Source organism: Pundamilia nyererei, unplaced genomic scaffold, assembly GCF_000239375.1.
Source record: "Pundamilia nyererei isolate P.nyererei 1_Seehausen unplaced genomic scaffold, PunNye1.0 scaffold00052, whole genome shotgun sequence".
NCBI classification, from domain to species: Eukaryota; Metazoa; Chordata; class Actinopteri; order Cichliformes; family Cichlidae; genus Pundamilia; species Pundamilia nyererei.
Genome location: NW_005187453.1, coordinates 308,558 through 333,658, shown reverse-complemented (window position 1 = coordinate 333,658; position 25,101 = coordinate 308,558). Strand labels below are relative to the sequence as shown.

The following is a 25,101-nucleotide window of genomic DNA, read 5'->3' as shown; positions in this document are numbered from 1 at the left end:
AGTCTTTGTTTTAATCAGGATACACTGTCTCGCTGAGCTATAGTTGACTCTGGAACTAAACAAAGCCTGTTACCAAATCAACTGTTTCCTGCCCAAACGGCCAGGTTGCAAAGGGGATAGCTGGAGAGATAACCATACCTTCTGTGTATTAGCACCTTTACCACTGTCTATATTGGAAGCAGACAAAAGCAGCATGAACTTCAGAGCAAAATCAACACCTTGATGACTATCAGAGGGCCCCCTGCCCCACAATATACTGAAAGCCAGAGAGTTTGGTTGTCTTCTAGAGACCTCTTAAAATCCACTTCCAAGAAGTTAGGTCCTCTTCCGGGGACACACCAATAGTGTTTCCAAGCCAACTGAGAAACATAATCTCAGCATGCCTATTTTGTTTGTTTTTAAGATGATTTCTTAAGTTGTGGTTTACAGCAAAAATCCTTCCTGAAGTGAAATGCATATTTACCATGTCACAGTGTAAGATCTATCAAACCATTTTTGCAGTAGCAGCTAAAAGCAAGCAACATTTATAACACTGGCGCCACTGTAAAATGGACATTAGAGCATCATTCCCACAGCATCAAATGCTGCTGGGGTTTTTTTTTCAGTGCCAGCACACCTCACAGATAATCAGCTGTCCTTTGGTATCTGTGCTATGGAGCACTGGGTCTGTCACATAATGTTTGCAAAGGACCTCATATCACTGCATTTAAACATGCTGGGCAAATACAACATTTTTCAAGGTGTAGCATTAAATCGCAAATTCCAATCTTTTGTTAAACCTAAACAGGCAGCGAGTGAAAACTAACGTCAAAAGCAGGTTTAAAGGAGAAAAAACAAGACTGAAAACCAGGAGGCTGTGATCTCCTGGTTAACAAACCTGTGATTTATTTCACCACAACAACTCAAACGTCCTAATGTGGACATCTTTCACCGCTCTGTGTTTATTGTAGGACACATCTTTGCGTATCAATCTCAGACAAGGAGAATCGGACAAAACGGCAGTATTTGACATCCCTGGATGAGACTGCATTGCAAGATAAATTGAAAATTTCTGTTTTATTACTCCACACAGCGGGAAGCCACAGAGCAGTCACATCCTCTACAAATCTTTAGGGGATCGGTGCATTTCCAGGATAGATGCAATATACTGTATCACTGCACCATCAAGAAGGCATCCCAAACAGAAGCCATGTAGACCAAATGTAATTACAACCACTTTTGGTGTACACAGGCCTAATCACAACCGGAATTACATGGAAGCACATGTCAACGCCACAGAGGATACACAAACACCATCCTGACAGTCAGGAGAATGACTGGATCAGACATGCATACTGGTCTTGCTTCTCAGGTGGGCTGGAGACACTCCTAACACAAACAGCAAGGACAACAAAACACGATGACAGCATGCAAGAACAAGATGGTAGACAGCAACAGCACGGAAGACATGCATACAGACTATGCCCTTGAGATGACAGAAAACACACATATTTTACATATATTATACTTGACATCATCAACTTCTCATATCCATAATATTGAATATGATGTTAGTGCAGCCCTGTTGCACTGCAAGCCTAATCTTCTTTGGGAGCCTCATGTTAGAACATCATGAGACAGCAGGGTTGTCCAGCGATGATGCTGATTTAACCTGAACAGCAAGTCTAGTGAATATCGAGGGAATTTATAGGCAGTCCATGGGGTGTCATGTGACTTCTGCACACCCTGCTCAGGACTATCTACAGCAGTAATGCACGTGAAGCAAACCTCTGCTGCTGCTGTGTGCCACATGTCATAAAAGGCAACTTCGGACAATCCCCTAACCTGATTTTCTAGATATTGTCTGGAGTCCGTGTACACTCTGCAGTCCTAACACTGTCTGAACATCTACTTTCCCCTTTTCATCTATTCTACTCTCTGAGTCTCCTATCGCTTCTTACGACACACATTTATGTGAGCTGTGCATGCATGAGCTGATGCAAAATGTCCTGGGCAGCAGGGACAAACTGCCCTCGTTCATCTTCCCACAAGAGGATCCATCCATCGGGGAGAGGGGAGGCAGAGTAATAGACAGAGCAAGTGACTTGATTTTTCACCTTCACAAACAGAGAGCGATGATTGATCTTTCTTATAGAGAACTTTGTATCATATATATTAATCATTTTGTTGAATCATCTACATCTAATGGCCTAATTTATACTGTTTAGAAGATGTCACAGGCTTAATCTTGCAACTAAGTGATCCTCAGAGATCGCATGGTAGATTTATTTGAGGAAAATATGTATATGTGTGTATGTTTACTGTATAGCAAACACTTACAGGTTCTGGTTTACAGCCATATTTGGCTTGTTCAGACACTGCAAAATATATCACTGATGCAGAATTTGCAAAACTTAGAGCAAAAAAAAAAAAAATCATAATATTTTGATGTGACATTTTCAAAATTGGCCACATACTGTATTTGTTTGTTTGTTAATGGGCCAAAACACTATCTAAGAGACTGCTGATGTGTGTTTGCCAGACTGATTGGCCCAGGGGAGCACAGTGGTAACAGGTGAAAACAAGCAGATTTGTTACGGATTAGCCACGGGGGTGTTGTGCCTTATTTTCATGTAAATTGGGTCATTGCTCATTTGACCATGTTAATTTCTTGATATTCCCTGAAAGATTAGATCATCATTAGATTTTCTCTTTCTTTCTTTTTTCCCTTGGCAGTCATCAGTGTTTTCTCAGAATGAACCACAGTGATTTTCAAGAGATGAGCGTGGCTGTGCGCAGAATGTAAGCAGAATGCACGCTCTGTCTCTTCGTGGTTAGTCCTCATTATTCATTCATCCACTACCAGTGTGAGCAAGCTTAGCTCCAAGCCTTTATAAAATACTTCACAGTCCATACTGTTTATACTAAGGGTACATGTCCAGGAATACAACAGACATGCATTTTGTCAAATCACTGCCTCTCTTTCTTATTGTCCCTCTTTCAAGGTCTAACTTCTGAGCTCCAACCTCCAGGTTAAAGAGGCCAGTGTCTACTTTCCCTCCCAAGGAAATATAGTGCATTCCTGAGGAGACATGAGCCATGTGTGGCTGCATCTCTCCGGAGGTGTTTGTATAGAGAGACAAGGTGTTAATTTGTGTGTGTAAATTTCTGTCAAAACACAAGTAAACAAATTCCTTAGGGTGTACCTACAGTGCGTGTGTGTGTTCCTATGTTAATTTTGCATAGCTGCAGTAGTGTGTGTTTGTTGTGTGTCACAGTGTGGGCCCAGAGGCTATTAGCTGCAGTCTGACACATTCCACTAATATCTAAACAGGTTTTAATCCTCAGGATGATTCTCAGCCAAAGCAAGCAGATAATATTAATATCTTCTCGGTCTGTCAGTCACTCTGCCCATACGTCAGTTGTTCATTTAATGACTGTGCCATAACAGTGTGAAGGAAACTACGAAAAGCTCACTACTTATAGACAGAGCAATAAATGTAGTGTAGACACATCCACATCTATCCTGACAAACTTGTGATGCATCTGGGAGGAAATCATTTCAGCTAGCCTTTGCCAAAGTCTTACCATATCCTGACACAGCTAATCCTAACCACCAATCAATAATTCAGTCACACATGCATACAGCGTCGTCTTCACGGAGAACCATTCTTCCTTCTGTCAAAAAAACGCACACTCACGATTTCTGGGTTTCTCATCGTCCATGCCCTCCTCTTCATTCTCTGGGTCAATGTCTTCGGCTTGAGTGATCCAGTCTAAATAGCCCTGTATTCACACACAAACAAGGGAAATACTGATGGGTAAACAGAAAGATCAAACTTCACATCTGTTTGGAATCATAAGAATGAAATGTTTTAGAATATGTATCATGTGTCTCAATCTTCGTGTGCCCTATTTTTTTTTACACTTTTCCATGAGGTAAGAGGAGTGCTTGTGTTGTTTTGTAACTTAGGTAACTTCTAAGTAAAGTTTGCTCTGCTTTCCCTGCTCACTGTTACTGAAGGGTTACAGGTTACTGAACACTGACAGTACAATGAACCTAAGTCTTTGGTAAAGACTGTAACAGCTTTTCTGGCATGGGGACAACCGCATGCACACATGCACACACACACCAAACTACCTTGAGGTCTTCCTCCAGTTGCTGTTTTTCTCTGAGTTTCTGGAAGTCACCGCGCGCCTTGGCCTTCTCTCTCTCCTTGGAAAACTCTCTGGGAGGAGGGGAGCAGAAGAGAAGGAGCGGGGCAGAGAGTTGACGGGAAAGAGAGAGCAAACAGAGAGAGAGACAGGAAAGAGAATCTGAAAATCTTGACTAAGGTTTTGGCAAAATCATCATGTGACAAAAGTGATCAAGTTAAAAGAAAAGGATACTTCGGAAAGAAGAAGAGGGAAAACCCTGCCAGAGAGAAGAAAAGTTAAGTAACGAAAGAAAAGTTTTGCCACGGAAAAACGGTGTTAGTATGCAAATGCAGCTTTTGGTTTCCTAGAATATAGATCTTTATACCTTATTAATAATTATTTACATATGAACCACTCAAATAATGAAATACCATTCAAGCCAGCTGGGGTTCCATGAAAGATGATGAGGACTGATTCCATGTGATTCACATAGACAAAAGGAAGAACCAAATAAAAGAGTGAAAGGAAGTGATGCAGCAGGAACCCTATTCATTTAGGCTGTTGCACTGTTGATGAATTGTACCACCTTTTCTCAGCAGGGAACAGGTGATGATTTCTGGCTGATGCATGCTCAGCTAATATGATAAAAAGCTACAGTGAAAAGTCTGCCGATTGTAAAAACTTACTAAATATTAAAGTTCAAGACTTCATTTATCTGTACTGGACTCCCAGGTGGATCCAGGCCAGCTGGGAAATGGGATTCCTGTGGTGTTTTCTGGGTCTACCCCAGGTTGCAATGTGCTTGGTACAACCCCGGAGGGAGGCACAAAGAGGGCGCCCTCACCAGCTGCACAGCCTCAGCTGTTGTCAAATAGTTGGAGAGGTGGCTCTGCACTAAAGTCATCCTGCATCACTGAGCTCCGAACCTTTTGCCCGCCAACTCATTCTTTCAGTTACTACTCAGAGACATTGATTACAGAAAAAAGTTATAGGTTTGCACCTCACCTGGATTTCGGAGTTTTTGTGCACAAAGAACACGTGCAGAAAAAATAATTTAAGACAATTAAAACAAACGTGACCAGCGAGTGTGAAATATCATATCATTATGATGAAATTCAGTGAAATTGCTTCCAGGTGACAGGAGGGAAGAAAGAACTGAGGAACACTTGATTAAACGGTGCACTTGGGGAAGGTCAAAGACAGGTTAGAACCAAAGATCCAGTCTGAACAAAGGAAATTCATTCAGATGAGGGCTGACAGGACTTGGGAGACTTGGGAATTTTTGCAGTTAAAACGTGAACAAATTCATATTTAAAGGCCTGCTGGAAAATAAACACAGCAAATGCCTCCTTGTCATGAATATTTTACATAGAAGTAAACTTCCCTACGTTCGTTTTGAACATACAAGTGGGACTCTTTTTGAAGCTCAGGTTTAAGCGTTATCTCAATATTCCTAATCAGATTTCAAGCAATTAGCACAAAGGTTTTAAGAGAGGTTGTGTAGGCTGTTAGTGTTTCACTGCTCTCCAGAGATCAAGAACTGATGAAACTCTTGGTATTGTTATTGACTTTTTTTTGGTCATGTCTATTGGCTGGGCAGAATTCAAGTGTTTGAGGATATCTGTGTGAAATTTAGGGGAATGATGGAACCTCAGATTGAACTGCAGACTCCACACTCAAACCCACAACAGCAGATCAATGAGCATTAGGACAAGCATCTATTGTCCCACTTGTCAGAACATTAGCAGGAGATCCAATCCTATTGATCTGGGCTTGTGCAGTTCAGTGCGCATATCCTGTATGTGTGTGTGCGAGTGTGGCCTTGAGTGCTAAATCCTTAGGCTCCACGCTCATTTTCCAATTCTCCACTGTCTCACCTTTCTGTCCTCAGTCATCTTTTAATTCTCCTTTCTCTGCCTACTCATTCTCTTTCGGTCGAGCCACTTTCTCCATCCTCTCTGTTTACGTATTACATCAAATCCAGACAAACACAGTCACACCCTATGCCTATGTCTCTACATCCGTCACTCTCCTTCTTCCTGTTTAGCCATTAGTTATTATGCCAATCTGAGACCTACACACACCATGGAGTAACCAGTTGGTAAAAGGTCAGGCTGTGTAGTGAGCTGACAGCATCATTAGTCACAAGTCAGACAAAGAGTCGGACTACCAAACCCCCCAAGCTGTTTGGTACAGATAGACCTCTATTATTTTCCCTACAATGCTGCTGCCACCTCTCCTGAGGGTATCAAGTCAGATTCAGGTCAGTCAGTCAGTCAGGGGTGAGACATCTGACTCTAAAACCTGTTCCCTGGCAGAGCTGATTTTGGAACTGAGAAGTTTAAGATGTTTTTAGGTGGCAATTGATGTACTTCTGTTACTGCTGAATTTAGATACATTTTCTTGCATGTTTTTGTGTATTAACTGCTGGTCTATAAACAGCTTTAATCACAAGGGTTCTTAGTTTACATATTAATTCCTTAAAAAACCCCCAAAATGAAATGGTAGTTTTTCCACCCTGCATCAGTGCTGAAAACAGAGCACTTCACTTCACAATAGCACTAGTGCTATTTTACAGAAACAGCAGTGGAGCCTTGTAGTAAGAGAAACAATACCCAGAAGGTTTCAGTGGTCTTCGAGCCAGATGCTCGAGTATGATTTCACTACAGTCAGCTACAGTGATAAAAAAAATCTATGTGCAGTCAGCAATGCTCAGTTGGAAGAGTCACAAAGCCTCAGATACATGGTCTTGTAAAGCAACCAAATGGGACTATATAGAAACACATTCTTGTACATGCTTTGTACTCATTAAATATAAACGCCAGCAGCAGCAAGAGGCAGGAAGGAGAAGGAAGTGAAGAGATCCCTTGAGCAAAAGACCAGAAGCAAAATTCTCCAAGAGCAGCAAAAAGGCAAGAAAGAAAAATTAGTTTCAAACGACCTTTGACCCTGCCCTTACCCGCTTAATACCCCCAGAACCAAGTTTAGCACAAAGAAGGATCCGATGATGATTAAGGTGACAAAATAGACCCAGGGCCACGTGTAACCTACAGCATCATTCACCTAGGAGGCATCAGGATAGGGGGCAAAGGGAGGAGATAGAAGGATGGAAGATGGGAAGTAGATGGATGGTAAAAGAGGAAAAAGTAAGACAAGAAGACAGGGGATTGATGGAAAAGGCAGGGAGTGGTAGGATGATGGGGACGGGAGAAAGGAGAAGGGGGGATAAGGGAATGAGTTAGATCCTTGGTGAAAGTTCCCAACAGATGGAACCGTTTACCTCTGCTTGTTCCCTGCTGGGATTATGGTGCATTGATATTATTTGTTAGTCACTTAGCGTGCCACATGGCAAAGTATTTGGGCAATATGAATGTGAGAAATGATAAAGAGATGCCTTGGTGGATTCAGCGGGTCTTTTAAAACAGTGAAACCTACAGGAGGCTGCGAGTCTCATGGGACAAACAAAATAAATGAATTAATGTATTCCTGCAAGAAAAAAGTCAGAAGTTTAATAATCACATAGGTGATTCTACTTCCACTGTAATTCTTCTTTTTCCTCCTTAATCACTGGAGAAATAAGAGTGTAGTTAGACAAATGAAGAGACTGTGCACCAAGACTCCCATGGACTGGAAATAGACATCAAGTCAAAACCATTCTCTGCCGATTTATTGACAATTATTTTTTAACATTATCATCATTATTATTACCATCATGTGTGATCTGCAAACAATCTTTTTTACGGATGCTTAAAAAAATGCTTTTCACTACTCAGTGCAGCCTGCTGTTCCATAATTTCCATATTTAATGCCACATTTCCTCCAGACTCCACTCTGTCCTTATTGTGTTTTCCCTGTTGTGCAAGTTTTTTTTAGCATTCCACCTCCACGGCTGACCTGAGGGGTGAATTATTTATACCCCAGTGTGTCCCTGCAGACCGGGAGGCGCTTGTACTGAAACAGTGTGACTTGGCAGAGTGGGGTAAAACAGCACCCAGCGAGCCTGCTCGAGCAGTATTTGTTGAAACAAAACACACAGCGCAGCACATGCCTTTAAACAAATATAAACACTCTGTGTGTGCGCGCACAAATGTAAAAAAAAAAAGAAAGATAAATGCTAACTTGCAAGAGACAAACGTGCATGTAAGCTAAAAAACATGTTGGAACACAGCAGTGTTCATTTTAAGTTGAAATGTGTTAAGTTTTGGAAATGTGTAAATATTTGTGTGTATGTGTCTACCTGTTCAGCACAGACAGGTGGGCAAACTGACATGAACACGACAGATAGACGTGGGGTCACTCGCAGCTTTTTCTGAGTGCTTTTGTGTATTTCTTTCAGGCCTGTGCCAAAGGATTGATTGAGTGAAAGAGAAAGGGAAGAGAGCGAATGATTTTGCTCAGTTCAGTGATCATCATTTTATCTTTCCTCAACAACAGAGGACTACGGTTGTCTAGCTCTGCTTTTTCTGGTGGAATGATGGGGTGAGACTGCTGTCAGCACACGGCTCTTATTTGCATCTAATTTATTATTTTACTGGGTCTGTGTGTATGTATGTGTTAAAACATTAATGACAACAAAAAGAGAAATAATAAGAAAAAACTTGCACTTTAGATTGCATTACGGGAGTCTTGTAACATCGTCTTTTAAACATTTAAAATAGTAAATAAAGCCACACAGCACACCTACTGCACATACACAAGTGACAACAGCATAACCTCTTACCCGCTCAACACTCCCAGAACGAGATTGAGAACGAAAAAAGAGCCGAAGATGACAAGAGAGACAAAATAGACCCATGGCAGCTCATAGCCCATGGCATCCTGCATCTGAGAGAGAGAAAAGGCAAAGAGGAGCGAAGAAGAAAGAAAAGGAGAAAGAAGAGGAAGGAGAAAAAGGGGGAGTAGCACAGATGTGGAATCAACAGGTGGGTGAGAAAAGTAGGGAAAGAACAGGAAACATGACAGAAAAGGTTTTGAGAAGGTTGACAGAGAGAAGATGAAGTCACGGATGAGTCAGGGCGGTAGAGGTCAAGGACAGGAAAGTGTGTTAGAGAGAGAGAGGTTAAAAGGAGATAAAAGCAGGAAAAAAGAAAAGGAGCGGTGCATGTTAAAAGAGCAGCAGATAGCAGTGAGAATGGCATAATTGCATGATTAAAACTGACTATAAGCCTTTTATCGTTTGCTTGGAGAGCAGGCAGACCACGATCCACAATTAAGAACACTTTTGTAATTTAATGGCAAACCCTGGCTGCAATTTAAAAAATCTCTTTAAACAGTTCCACAGTAACTTAAAGGAAGACCTGAGGGTTAAGTAATTTCATCTTAGATTGGTGAATGGATCTAGAAACAAAGATATAACAGTATCAAGAGAGATTAATGTGGAAATTGTTGTGATGAATAAATGGGGTGTATATATGTAGCAATCGATGCTGACAAAGTGAGCAGTTTAGCATCCAGGATTTTACTTCAAAACAAAAGTCCCATTATTAGACTATTAGATTACTGATTAGATTGAGGTTGTAAATGCAAAGGTTAGGTTAGCGGATAATAATATGATAAGGCTCTTAATTAAAGAATTTAACACAAAGACTGGGGGACAGAGATAAAAAAGGGAGATGATAAAGGTGAAAGCTGACAGCAGGTTTATGTGCTGTGACAGCAGCAAATGTTGCATGTTGATATTTTGTAGTGAAAGTGTGTGACGCTGAAAATTATGTGAAATTACAACACAAACAAAATATTGTCAAAGGGCTGGTGCTTCAATCATTCGACTATTTAACATTTTACAGCACATCAAATTTGTTATAGGAGTGCTGTGTGTAAATATAAACAGGAAACTGCAGTAGATAAGCAGGAATAGCAGAACGGATGTAGAGCTAGTAACTTAACCAACAAGCACATACTGGATGCACATTTTTACGTGATATCCCTACAGTGGCTCTTAAGAAGACATCAGGAAACAGAAAAAGCACATAAACCACAGTGAAAGTTTAATAAAACACAATGGAAATAGAAAAAATTGAAGCAAAAGTGAAAACAAAAAAACTGAAAACTTTTGGGGACACTATAAGGTGACGGAACAGCTGCGGACGTGCCAAGCTAACAGTAAATAGCTAATAGCAAGAATGTATTTACGTTATTATATGAATCATGTGATTAAAACAAACATTACCTTACATCTTTTTAACCCTCACAACACCGATGAACCCTCTGGTTATTTTAAGTGTGCGTTGGTTTCTGTCATTTCTGCAGCTGGTTCGTCACGGTATTGTGTCCCCGAAAACACTTCTGTTGTGTTTTGTGGAAATTTCTTGTTTTTTCTGCTTCTACTGTGTTTTAGTCAACTTCTTTTTTGTTTTAATCAATTTCAGCTGTGTTTTTCTTTTTTTTTTTATTTCCTTGGTGTGTTGTTCAGCTTCTGTTTTTTTGCAGTGTTCTTCTAGTTGCTGTTATTTTCTTAAGCAACAGTCCATTTGACCTCTCAGTGCCATGTAGATCTCAAACACAAGAGAAATTTATTTTGCTACTTTTTGTAACTAATTTATAACCATTTTATAAAATGTCAAGCCAGAAAGCTAATGCATTTACTTCCCTACAAGATAAAACTTTCAAAAATACAATTGCAACAAAGCACTTAAAGCTGTTCTAAAGGTTTGTCCAGCATCTTGAAAGCCCTTTTGTTCTAATTTACCAAGCTCTATTTGATTTGATTAGCAGGGAAACTTGTCCCTGTGGAAATATTTAGTTGTCTGTGGCCCCATGTTTGCTCACTTGACACTGAAATCAAGTGTAGGGATTCTACACACGTTCTAAATGAATCTGCAGCTTCAATTACACAGTGTATTGTCTGCATTAACCTGAGATAGAAGCTAACTCTGTGTGTGTATTTGTTCTGTCTTTGTATATGTATCCACCTTTCTAAAACAAGTGTTTTTGTTATTGTGTTATACTCCTTTCTCAAAAGCACTCATCTGGCACTGATGTTACAGATACAGTAAAGAGGCTCCACGCACCAATCCCTCTGGTACTCAGTAAGCCACACAAACACAAAAACACTGCTTTGGTGTCCGACTCACCCAGTACAGCACATCCGTCCAGCCTTCCATGGTTATACACTGGAACACCGTTAACATGGCAAAGGCAAAGTTGTCGAAGTTTGTGATGCCGTCGTTTGGGCCCTCCCACCCAACTCTGCACTGTGTTCCATTCTGCTTGCAATGTCGACCATAAGCTCCATCAGGTGCACATGGTGCTGGCTTTTCCTCTGCAATAGTGCCTGTGACAAAAGAGAAAAAAGTGGCAATGGCCTTTTTTTTTTAATTTTTCAGATATCTTACAAATAATGTCTTTTTTGTTGCTTTAATGATGCACTGTTGAGGAGGGTCAGAGGTGGAAAATTAGACTGAATTACACACAAAGATCATTTTCTGTTGTACGAGGGAAAAAACAGCTCAACAAGACAGCTATAATTTATTTAGAAACCACAGATGTAGTGAGTTAAACTTCATAGAAAAAGCCATTTTTAGCTTTTACCCATCATGATTTTTAATGTAGAAATCAAGCAGCAGGAAGCCAACTTAAAAGTAGCAAAAACCACAGATCCTCGAAAGCCTGCTTGAGGCATGCTCCAAAAGGAGGTCACTTGTCAAGGATTCACATGTTACGATAACCAAATTTATAACAGAAATAAACATGTTTAGAAGCTGGTATAAAAACATTTTGTGCTCTGTAGCTTAAGTCTGCTTTGATGCCAACTGTAAATTTTCACATAACCCACTGTTTTAAGTGTATTTTGCATTGGTAGCACGTGCAAGTTTCACTTCCAATAACTCTGTAACTTTTTAAGATTTTGTCATATTAAAACATACTGCAAACTATAAGTTGCTCACTTTTTTTCGATTGTGTTTTGTTTGTTGTTGTTGTGCCTGTTTTTCACTCGTCAAAGTTAGCATCTCATGTAGCAATGCAGTGACTTTACACAGGCCTAGAAAGCAGTTGGCAATTGTCTGCTAACCACTGGCTGCTAGGATTATTCCTGGTTGCAAGAGGTTGCTGGCTTATGCTGTGAAATCAGCTGCTAAGCTCCAGTCATACATGTCTTGAGACCTGTCAGCTACCCCCTGTAATCAGCGATTGCCAGGGAAAAGTTGCTTACAATAGCTAATTGCAAAGAGGTTGCAAACAAACTGCCTTGTGATTGCCACTAACTGTGAAGACATGAAATATACTGAAATATGTTGATTTCTGTGGCAAAGCACCACTTACTTTGAAGGTGAACTGTCTCTGCTTCCAGTTTGTGTCATACTTTTTCCAGTTAGTTAGCATGTTTGCTGACAAATTGGAGCCTTCCATGCAAACTATGGGTGACAGCATCAATCTGCTAGCAACCAAAGCAATTGCAAAGAAGCTTTTGGTATGGCACCTGTTTGCAACGGAGTTCACCCTATTTGCCAGCACTAGCAATAGCAGAAGCTCCAAGCTTCAAAACTCTAGTCAATGTTTCATTTCAATGGAATATCCATGTACTGTACTATTTATGATATATAGTGGCGACTGGATCCTTGTTATCAAAATTCTCCTTGAGATCATGACTCCTTATGCTTTTGTTTACACAGACTTGCACTTTTTTTTATCGAGCATACTTTTTGAACTCAGCTGCTTGTCTTTTGAACTGCAGATCCCAGCAGGAGAGATTTACGCCCATCCAAGCAGTGCTCACTGAACATTTTGATTTTTTGCTACGGGAAGCTCTGTTACAGATTCAATCCATTCACATAAAAAAAAGAGGTTGAAAGGCTAAAAGGACACCATGAAATAACACCAAACAAAGGCACCATGAAAAAAATCAATGTGGAAAAAGTGTTTTACTAATTATACAAAACAAGCTCTCCAGGGTGATGTATAGGATAGCAGAGTATTCCACTGGCACTTACCCTGTGGAAAGCTAATGCCTCTCAGGGGATGTATAACACCATCATAATAACACTCCAGTCCATTATACCTGAGGCCCTTTGCTGAAAATTGTTTCAATCATTTATGGCAGCTGTTGTTTCAATTATTGCTGAAATTGTTCCTGCTCAGAAACATAAATGATGGTTTGAATAATTAATTGATGTGATCATTTAACTGTTTAAGGTTTGTTTGCTGATAAAGTTTTACTGTAGAGTTCAAATTTATGCAAAACTCAGTCAAACCAAAGACCTTGAACACCAAAGTTTGCACTTTGTATGTATGTGAATAAATGCTAACTGAAGCATGCCTGCACATACACTTCAATACATGCTTTGATCATGTATCGAAGCAACTGAAGTGTTGTGTGCCATTGGCTGTGTTTGATCGTGCATGTTTTTATTTATATCTGTGCATCAGTGCTTATAAATAGGTATTCTACAAGTGAGTGTTTGTGTGTACCTGTTAGGTTATGAACGCAGGTCTTGTGCATCTTGCCCATGAAGAGCTCCAGACCAATGATGGCATAGATGATGATGACGAAGAGGACCAGCAGGGCGATATGGAGCAGAGGAACCATGGCTTTGATTATGGAGTTCAACACTACCTGTAAACCTGCAGGAGGCACACATTTGCTAAGAATCCAAAAAGGCATATGAGAGTGTACAGAACATTTTAAAAAAGCATACAGTTCTTATAAAATCTGAGGATTGGAGACTTACTGTCATTAAAAATCATTACTGCCACCTCATATACCAGCATTGTCATAATGAATCACCATGCAAGCACTTAAGCTGGCTGTTATATTTCATCTGAAGCTTTAATATTGCTTTTGTACAGATATTCTACTGAAAAGTATGACTTCTATTAATTGTAGGCAAAGAAAAAAACATGGTATTTTTAAATGCAAATTTGTCTATGAGCAGAACACCTTTCCAGTTAAATTTAATAAATGCTTTGATGAACAAAAGCTCAGTGCTCTGCATATTAATAACTTAAAACAAGAGGAGCAAAAATATGTTGCTGCTGAAGAGGCGTAACAATACAAAAGGCAGTAGGAGAAATTGTGGGTTTATTTAACTGACTAATTTGTTAAAAGAAACTAAATTAAAACCAAAAAAGCTCACAGGCTTGCGCATATAGGCCAGTTTATCAGATTACACTCGCATTAATTTAATCAGTTACTCTTTTGAACTTTTTAAAACGCAACTGCAAAATTAGTGTGGTGTCATGGAGTGAGGAACACTTAGATAGTTGCTGGAACAGCAGTTTTTCCACTTTTCAGTCGTGAATAACTGGCATGGCTAAGACGTCTAGATTGTACAACCTCATGTTTTTCTTCCTTTAATGATCAGCCTTTAATAAAAAGATAATAAATTCCACAGCACATAAGCAACTGGACGCCATCTGTGCGCAAGTCAGCTGGCAAACACGCTGTTGATCAGTTGCCACGACTGCCATGACAGCCCAGTGATGTTGGACAGCGCGGCGCACAACGGCACTCAGCACTTTTACACCAAATGACAAAGTGATAGCTGTGCACTTGCATCCTCTGCATTTGTCTGCAAGTGTAATGCACATAAAGGTGGAAACACACTATTTTCATTAAGAGTGTCTTCACAGACAAGTACGCACATAAATCGTCCAGCTCTGAAAGCCTCTGCATTTCTGACAAGAAGAAGACTGGGTGTGAGTATATGTGTGGCATCATGTGTGGCGTCAAGCACCAATGCAAGCTTCAATCTCTGGTCCATTCCACCCCCCACAACACCCAATCACCATTCACACCTGATCCCCAGAGCACCATTTGTGCTCCTGCTTTTCTCTCTTTCATTCTTCTTTTTTACTTCCATAGCTCTCAGTACTTACTCGGTACTCCAGAGACCAGTCTGAGGGGTCTGAGTACTCTGAATGCCCTCAGAGCCTTGACATCAAAGCCCGCCGCTTTCCCTCCAATAGGAGTAGCCCCATCCCCTTTTGTGGCCTGCTCCAAGATTGCACTGAATAACCTGTAAGACAGAAGGTAATGACTTCAATAACCATCAATTTCACATTGACATCCCATTTCCACATACTAGAGAATATATGAGAGAAAGAAAACAATAAAAGAGATACAGCTGTAAAGGCCTCACCACAGTTGGTGTCATTATGGCCATGTGTTTTACATCTTTGTTTGCCACTTTAGACATTGTCAGTAGTGTTGCACAATATCAGGCTTCAGTTGAAATAAAACTTTTTAACAACTTTTTTCATTAATTCTATATGAATCTAAATGAATCACCAGTGGAAACATTGCAATATAAGTGAAATGTGCTTACAGCAGCCAAATTTGGGAACATATTTTTAGAAGGTAAAGGCCTGGTGAAGTCAACAGTGTCGTTTCACAATTTGACTCTTGAAGAAACTCGAAAGCAAAAAATAAAACAGCTTAGCAAGTTATCCTTCCAAGAAAACAATCGAAAATGTTTTATCTGTTCCTTCTGTCTTTCGCAGATAAGGAAATGTGAGGCATGTGGCTTTAATGATTTGACAGTCAGCTCCACAGATGCCTGTGCATGACTGTAGTGAAGAGAGCTGCACAGTCAGGTTATGTGGTACTATGCAGAAAAACTCTCTTTTAAAATGTCAAATGTATTTTTACACTGTTGCCCTTTTTAGTTATTACCCTCCATGAAAACAGAAACATCCAGCCAAGAAAGATTTAAGCAAGAACTGCTCATGAGTTTAAATTAATGGACTTTGGCCAAAATGTGTGAACACTTTACTTTGGTGAAATTCAGGCCTGGGACTGATTTATTATAGTTTGGGTTACTGACTTTTAGTCAGAGTGACCAGTAATTACCAACCTTGGGACTGAAAGGACATCATTACAGAAAAGGGCCAAAACAGCTAAACAGGTGCACTCTGAGGATGGCCTTGATTTTGGATTTGAAGGGTCACAAGCCAATAAGGTTGGGCAGCACCGTTTTACTGTAGAGCAGTAAAAGTTTGTGGTAAATGTAAAGCGAAATGTCGTATAACAGTGCCCATGAGTGCAAACCGAGGTCGATGAAGTCATAATTTCTCACATTGGTCTGCAAGAACTTGGGATGAAATACAACACTGATCCCACCAGGCAGGCTGTGGTGGAAAGCAGAGGCCAGTGCCCAGAAATGTCTTGAATGACATGATCAGCAATCACACTGTACTCTTCAGGCTTCCATACATATTTGTCAGTGTAAAGCAGAAGTATAATCTTCAATGAAGAGCTAAATATGCTCTTTTTAACGCTCCCCCCTTTTGTTAACTATTATCCCAATGAAATTATTGACATACATCCCTTTGGTGTAAGTGACTCACAAGCTTGAATTTATGTACGTCCAGCTGAGCTTATCGCTCTCCCCTTCCTGTCTCTGGCTCTCCGAGATCCTTTAGAAATCACCATACAATACCATTTTCCAGCTAGCGTGGCTCAAAGGCCAGTCAGTGGCACGTTAGTCATGGAGAATTATCAATTAGCACAGATGAAATGGCCACTTGAAAAGGCCTCTCAAAACATATCTCCCTCTCTCCCTCTCACACTCTCTCTGCCTCTCTATTTCGCATTACCTCCCTCTCAATTTGATTAACTCTCTTTTCCTCTCTCTCCCCCTCTCTCTTGGTGGGAAGCACTCCTTTGAAACTGAGCACGAACAGTACGTCAGAGATTCACAATTTTGCACCACCAGCATGTTCTTTTGTTGTAGGGTGTTTAAAGGTAATTAGAGCCTTGGAGTGTAGCACCACATTGTGAGCTGTATAGATCCACAGCTAAAGATAGTACCAACCGCACGCATTCAGAAAGAGAAAAAAGGCTGAGAGGTCTCACAGACGTCAAAATGTCAACACCGCGTCGCTTGAGAAAAAAATATTTACACTTAATTATTACAGTTTTAAAAGCTTGAGCATGTTTAAATAGTGATTCTTGAAGCATGTAAATAACACTTGTAGCAAAGTGTGATAAAGTAAAAGCAGAGTCTCTGCTTCACATTTAGATGGCACTACAGTCCTTGATGCACTGACTCACAACTTTGAACTGATAATGTGTTATGCTGCAAATACACATACTTTACACCTTTAGATAGCTTTAGATAGCTTTAGATAGCTTTGTTTGTTTGTTTGCTATCCTGCGAACAGAGAAAAATTGACTGACACATATTTGCGGATTTAAATAGTCTGTATATATCTACAGGTATTTATTTGTTCTTTCCTTTCTAAGTGAATTGCATTAATTTTATTTTTGTGTAGTTATGATTGTTTGGGCCTTGGCCAACTTTGCTCGGATCAGCTGGTTGTTGCGTTTGTGGTGTTCTAAACACATGATATATTGAAGGATGTTTCTACTATATCTCCTTTTACATTTTTTATTTATTGGCATAAATTGTCATAAATGCTGATATCGATAGTTAATATCTACTGATAATATCAGCCCACTGATAAGCCTAATTTAGCTCATTTTGGTGTACGAGGTATGTGGAGTTGCTATCTAGTATTACTATCCTTCAAAGGCTCTGATTAATAGTCAAGTCTCTAGAACAGTGATTCCCACAGTGCAGATCAATGACTGTATAAAATCTTTTACACAGTCATTGTGCAGGAAGGAAACCCCTTGTGGGCTGTAATGGTACTGCAGGTGAGCTTCAGTAATAACAGAAGTATTTATATTTATATAAAGGTATGTATTTAGATAAAAAGTGGATCAAATCGGGTAATAAGAGATGGTAATGATATTGATCATTACCCTGATCTAAATTTAATGCTTTTATATTGAAGGTTTCCTCGAGTTTGGCCAGCCTAAGATACCACAGTTTATTCTTAGTGTATAAATTATTTACTTTTTTTCTTCTTTTTTTTTTTTTACAAAAAGCTACAACTGACTCATGAAATATTATACCAAACCACAATACATTATATTATCTCTTATAAAAGCAAACATAGTCTATAAAACTCTTCGAACAAACTGTCACAAACTCTGCGCTTATAATATAAATGAATTGTTTTATAAATTGTTTTGTATGCGTGAAAGGAAAAGTTCTTTCCCAGCACATTTTGTCATTCATCTTCAGTATCCAAAGGTGTATGGTACTCCTGTGTAACCTGAACATATATCTGTGTAAATACACACAAGTTTGCTTCACAATAATTTCTAACATTCTCCAAACAAGAAAAGTTCAATAGAGGAAACAAATTCTTTTTTTGCGGGTCAGGCCATGAAAGTTTATTCACATCACATTCACTGTTGTCTTTAACTCGACAGCATGGAAAGTATTGCCTGTAGTGCCGAATCTGAGTGAAGTATAGTGAGTTTTTCCACAGGCTTTTTTCCCCTGTTTTTTTTTTCTCTTTTTGTTACAGTGTAAAGCAAAATATTCATTCAGCTTGTATTCATTCTGCCCAAATTTTACATCCTGGAGTACAGTAAGTGTCACGTGGTAGTTTTCTGACCCTGTAAATGCTGAACAAATGAAATAGATAATTTTTTTTTGCCTGAATCCTTCACTCTGTATTTTGTATTGATTACACCCTGAATACAAGGAGGGAAAGTAAAATGAAAGAAACATAAAATTGCATGGGGAAGGAGATGGACCTAATATATCTGAGGAAAAACAAAAGTGGAAAAAGTGATGACAAAGAGTGAAAGAGAGAAGTCAAAAATGAAGAAGCAAGGTATGTATGAATGCAGAGACCAAGGTTCTTAACATTTATTTTCCAATCTGATCTTTAAGTTACTAAAATTGAACGTGGGTCTTTTTTTTTTTAATTGTTAATGATTATTAAAAATGTGGATGGGGTATGGGGTACACATTTTTTTCTGTGTGACAGAAAAAGTTTGAAAACTGCTGAACTTGAGTCTCATTCATATTCATATTGCGCATGCACACATGAACACAGCCTGTTGAATTACTGAGCCTTAACTAATGACCTCTCAGGTAAGTGCCAGCCAAGTGTGGACCGTAGTATCTATGTGTGTGTGTGTATGTGTGTGTGTGTGTGTGTGTGTGTGTGTGTCTCTGAGGTTGCTCAGCACCAGGTACAAGCTCTTTCACCCATATGGTGAATAATCCAGAGGGAGTGAACTCTTGTCACTTCTCATCTATACACAGACACACAGACAGACTGGCAGTTAGATTCGCAAGGGCACAGAGACAAACAGCCACTTATGCACATAGCCACACAAACACCCAGCCACACACACTCCCTGCAGCTTGTGAAACAGAAGAAGTTTGTGTTTGTTAGCTTTTCACATCTATTCTAGTGGATTTTATTCGGTTTCCAATTCAGTTAAATGTCAAGTTAAAACTGAGTTTGCATATTAGTGGAGTGCTTTCTAATGTGTTAGCTCTTTAGCAAAGAAGTGGTTAGGATTAGGCAACATAAGCTGTTTGGGGGATGTTAGGAAAGAATTATGATCATGTTCACCTTCACGACTGATTTACATAGCAGCAAAAAAGGAGCATACATGACCTTTGCACGGAATTCTGACTACCTCAAGTTAAAAACTAAAAATTTTGAAGTTATTCAGTATTCTCAGATCTAAATCAGAATTGGGGGGGGGGGGGATATCTGAATTTGGAGACTGAAGAAAGAATTCAGACTTTAATCATCCAAGCTAATAAAATACACTAATCAAAAGTCAATAAGCTGTTTGGCATTGGCATAGGAGATTTGGTGTTCCCTCTGGGTGCAACCCTCATTCTCAACTCTACTGCTCATCTCTGCTGCTCAACTCTTAAATATGTTTACAAATGTGTCAAAGAAGAAGCAAAGTTACGACAAAGAAATAAACACAAATTTCCTTACATTTTGTGCCAAGTTTATATATATGTTCAGTGGGCCTAACCCTCTAGTATACATATTTTCTGAGCCTTTTGAGGCATCCATATCCAGTCCCCTATAACATTAATCATTAAATAGACTGATGTGTCATTCTGCATGACTCTATTTGGAGTCATGCAGTCAAACAGACGTGTATTTCGCCTTCTGAACTTCCTTTGGCAAGGTTGTAAGAGAAACAAAAATATTTGCAGGCATCAGTGCATTATAGTTGTAAATTAAATCATGTTACATTACAATAAAAGGCACAATTCACATCGAGAAAGAGACATGAACAGAGGGAGACAGACAGTGAGGGTAGATAACAGCTTAAGAGTGGCAAAGGTTGTGTTTATGCCACGGGCACTGGCACCATGTTTTCAGCCGATGGGATGTATGTGTGTGTGTGTGGTTGGTGTGTGTGTGTGTGTGGTTATAGGCTCAAGCCAAGCGTGTTCAGTTAGTGATGGCTAATATGAGTGAACACTTGACATGCAATGAACAAGACTCACTGAATGTGCATGTCTGTGTGTTGGTGTATTTACAAAGGCTTCCTCCAGGCTGAGGGTGCTTTCGTGCACACACACACGCACACACACACACACACACACACACACACACACATAGGCACACACGCTCAATTAGACCATCTTTATGGCATAAATGTAACTGTCAAGTCCAGTGGTCAAGTCCAAAATTATGTACACACAGCACAGCTGGCAAGGGGGTCACACACACGCACACGCACACACACACACACACACACAAACACGCAGGCACACACGCACACACAAACACACACACACACAATCTTAGGCAAAATGGATTTAGCAGATGGACTATGTTGCTGAGTTGCAGATAAAGAAAAACAGAGCAGAGCTTTGCTATCAGCATCTCACAAGCTAATCAGTTTAGGCTTCACCAATACACTGATGGCCAAAGTTTGCTGCAGCTTTAGCACAGATTTTCTGTGAACTAAAGAAAGCTTTGTCAGCGGACAATACTCCTCTCAAATGGCTACTACAGTAATCTTTCTAAAATACAACAAAATACTAAATGTACTCGAGATATTGTGAAAAAAGAGCATGCATGTCCTCAATCAGCTTCCTAATTCAGAATTACTTTGTGTGCCAGCAGGTTGGACTTTGCAAATCAAATAATTTTACTGTCACAAATAGAGAAAGTGTTCAATAACGCTGACAAGATCACAGCAGTTGCACTGATCCAGGCTATCAACACAGACAATTCGACTGTGAAAGATGAACATAATTTTGGCACAAACTGAACTTTTTATTTCAATGGTTGGATGTTAAAAAAACACATGACTGTCGTGTTAAATTAGTAAATAAATTAACAGACTTCAGCTTCTCACCAAGGCTGTATATTTGTCTCTCTGTCGATGAGACGAGTCGAGCTGAATTTTACGAAACCTAGTGGAGATGTTGAGCAAGGAGGAGCAGTAGAAGAATCTATAAAATGTTAGTGCAGACCTGGATCACTTTCATTAAAATCGCAAAATATGGGATTGGCCTTGTGGAATCTGTCTGAGCGCCCTTCTGGTTTTACAAACAGGAAGTAGAGTAAAAGATGAGCTACAAGAGAAAATATAGCTGCTTCTTTGCCTTTGCAACTGAAAGTAAAGAAGGCCACGTGAAACGCTATCTTACTGTAATTTTGATAGATGCTAACACTATGACTACCTCTTACATTAGACAGAGGCTGCCAATTGACTTGGCTGTACTTCCATTGGTTGACAGTAATTATACTAAGGTACTATGATTAATTTGCTAATGATGTGCTGAGGTTGTGTGTGTCAGGTAGCTGTTGAAAAGAGACTATGCATCACAATTACACAACTGAATCTATGAAATCTGCTTCATCTGTCAAACTTCATAGACTCACTTGGAGTAACAGAGAACCATCAAATAACACCTCGCAGTTTGTCTCTTTTCTGTGTGATTCTGATCGCTTACCCTACAACTACAATGATGAAGTCTAGCAGATTCCAGCCGTTCCTCAGGTAGGCGTTGGGGTGGAAGAGCAGGCCGTAGGCTATTACCTTCAGGAACGCCTCCACCGTGAAAATGATGAGGAACAGATACTCCACACGCTCCTGTGCAGACACAAACATAAAAAAGTCCATTTACTCATCTGAGGGGCATCATTGCAGCATGACATAAAACGAGCAACAGACACAGATAAAATCAGAGGTAATTATAAATGAAAATTTGAAATCAGATTAAATGCTAAATTCATGTCGCAAAGGAATGATTCAGTATTCTTGAACTATGTGCAGTAAATCTTTTCATCGTGAGAGGTGGCTTATTGGAAAAAATTGACATGCTGTAGCACTATTATATACACACGTTCATTCACAATCATAAAACTTTTTTATTTTTCCCACATCAACACTAAGGACATTGTATATGACTTGTGAGCACTCGCAGTGCTGGCTGCCTACTCTTTCAAATTTATCAGCCAGAACAAGATGTTCTGCCGCTGTTTATGTGGCTTCTGCTTTGTGCGTATGCATGTGTGTGTGCGTGCGCATGTTTGATTATTTATATGTTAACATGTATTTGTCTAACTTGTAATCGTGTACACAATCAAAGCATTTTGATTATTTAATCAAACTGGCTCTCTTCCTGTCCTACGACGTTACTGTCTGATGGAAGGAATGATTTCATGTGCACATGTATGCACACGCAAACACACAACGGGATTTTTACTACAGAGCTCCTCAGGGATTGTTGTCATATTGCCGACCCCAGCCTGACAGGGTCCTGGGAAATGTCTTGAAATGGCCTTGAAAGAGAGCGGGATCATATAACTTTCTGACTGTTGCAAAGTCGTAAACAATTCACCATCCACCTAATCTCTTTTCATATCTGATTTTAAATATTTTGTCAAGTTTTTAAGGAAAATGAGATCAAAGCAATGCAGAAATCTATTTATTTCTTGCTGTGCAAATACAATGTCCTATATAAAGAATTATTCAACATCCTCTTGCTTTCTGCCCAGTTTCTTTCTTTCTTTCTTTTGGGGGTGGGTAATAAAAACATGTATCAGTCCATCCATTCATTTTATTCCCTGCTCCTCCTCTTCTTCCCTCTATTTTCCCATGGATACATACACACAGCGGGCCAGAGGTTTGGGACAGAAGGCCAGGCAGGTCTCTCTAGGCTCCAGTCTCATCCCTGGGAAGAATCAGCTAAACCTGAAGAAGCTGTGTTTAAATTTACCAAAATATCTTCACAGGCTGACTGACAAAAGAGTTTAGGTTGGATTCCATCATTGACTTACATAACCACATACAATACTGATGGAAAACAGCTTCTAAATTGTCCAATCCACTGGAATTATATGCCTTCAAGCCTGTTATTTCCTCTGATCAATGCTGACATTTTTCTCCTGACAGCTACAACACTGACGTCACTGACTGTGCAACACCTGAGTCACATGTTGGCCTTTGTGTTTTTAAATTTCTTTTTGTTTCTGGCTTGTTTTGAGGCTCTCAAATACTAAATCATTTGCACTGAGGGGAAACATCTTTTAAAACTTAAAACTGATAAGGAATAAGTGATTAGCAAGGATCTATAAGAAAGATCTGTTTACCTCTGTCATAAAATGGACATGACATTGGTTTTGGAAAAAATAAAAATGTATTCTTCTGTAGATTATACAGCAGGGGTGTCGAACTCCAGGTCTCGAGAGCCGATGTCCTGCAGGTTTTAGATCTCACCCTGGGTCAACACACCTGAACCAAATGATTAGTTCATTACCAGGCCTCTGGAGAACTTCAGGACATGTTTGCAGAGGTCATTTAGCAATTTAAATCAGCTGTGTTGGATCAAGGACACATCTAAAACCTGCAGGACACCAGCCCTCGAGGCCTGGAGTTCAACACCGGTGTTTATACAGGGATGGCATTTTAAAACTGAATGCCAACCTTCTCATTGAGAATAAAATTTCCTTATTCTTTAATGTATTTATTTGATTGTTGGTGATTTTAAGGACAGTACAAAGAGTGAACATTCTCAAATCATTGCTGAATGAAGGTTAAATGTTTGTAATGGTGTTTAATCCAAATCAGTCCGATCAGTCTATAATCGCTAAAGTGTTTCTAAAGTTAATGTTTATGTTGGAAAAACTTGTGTATACAGTAGCTGCATTAAGATTAGATGTTCAGGCTAATGGAAATCCGAAGGCCATCCAGCTAAACAAACAAGAAAAGACTACATCAGACTCCCATTAGGCCAGTTGCAGTGACACTTAACACAGCAATTTCCAGTACCATGGGAATCAGGCATTTTTCTAACCACTGATCTCACTTTTTCTCAAGTAGTTTTTTCAAGTGTTTAAACTTGGGTTTTTTTAAGAGCTCTATATAAGAGCCATCTCAAAAATGTCTCATGAATCACAGCTGCCAACACATTACAACTGCAAGAGGCTGATAAAAAACAAAAAAACTTGTCCTTTGCTTTCTTTTTTGTTCATAATGAAGCGATTAAACTTGTAAACCATGATTTTTCCCGCACTTAGAAATGCTCAAGTAACTTGACAGTCAAAGAAGTGACATGAATTATAATTCTGTGGATTTAAACAGGTTGAAACACAGAATACGTGAAAGGCGAGTCGATTTTTAGCCAGGGATTCTGCGCCTCAGTCACCTGCTCAGAAAGCTGTCTTAAACTTGTTGTGCTCCTGCTCTCTACATTTCTAACCTTCACTCATTTCAATTCAAGTCTTTTCAGCGTCTTTTTCAGCCCAAAAGTGTCCAGCTTAAAGATAAAAACTGAGATTTTCACAGTTGACACCTGTTTTTTTTTTCTGCGTGCGCGTTTCGGTTTCAAAGCCGGCAGAATTGATTTGGTTTAATATTCACCGTTTGTACCGCCGACCCTTCACCGCACAGTGGAGTGTTAGCAGTGTATGCGGAAGTAATTAATCTCACAAACGCACACATCCTCCCTCTCGAATATACAAAAGCTCTCTATCACGCTCGCGCTCTCTCAAAGATACACACACCCGAGCTGTGTATCTGCTGGTGACAGGCAGACAGTGCGGCGCTCAGAAACATAAAACAAAGAAAAACATCTGGTAGGAACAGCTTAGCCTGACACACACACACACACACACACACACACACACACACACACACACACACACACACACACACACACACACACACACACACACACACACACA

At 39.7% G+C, this 25,101-nt stretch overlaps 1 protein-coding gene across 1 annotated transcript in view; it reads right to left on the bottom strand.

Annotated features, from left to right (window-relative positions):
• Positions 1-25,101, bottom strand: part of cacna1c (calcium channel, voltage-dependent, L type, alpha 1C subunit) — a 193,946-nt gene that overhangs the window by 50,589 nt on the left and 118,256 nt on the right. Inside the window, exons 4-10 of the mRNA XM_013910923.1 lie at positions 21,867-22,006; positions 14,932-15,071; positions 13,525-13,677; positions 11,190-11,389; positions 8,837-8,940; positions 4,121-4,208; positions 3,681-3,765 (exon numbers count right to left, since the gene is read on the bottom strand). Of these exons, the coding sequence (XP_013766377.1) occupies positions 3,681-3,765; positions 4,121-4,208; positions 8,837-8,940; positions 11,190-11,389; positions 13,525-13,677; positions 14,932-15,071; positions 21,867-22,006 (910 nt within the window). The remainder of the gene's footprint in view (positions 1-3,680; positions 3,766-4,120; positions 4,209-8,836; positions 8,941-11,189; positions 11,390-13,524; positions 13,678-14,931; positions 15,072-21,866; positions 22,007-25,101) is intronic.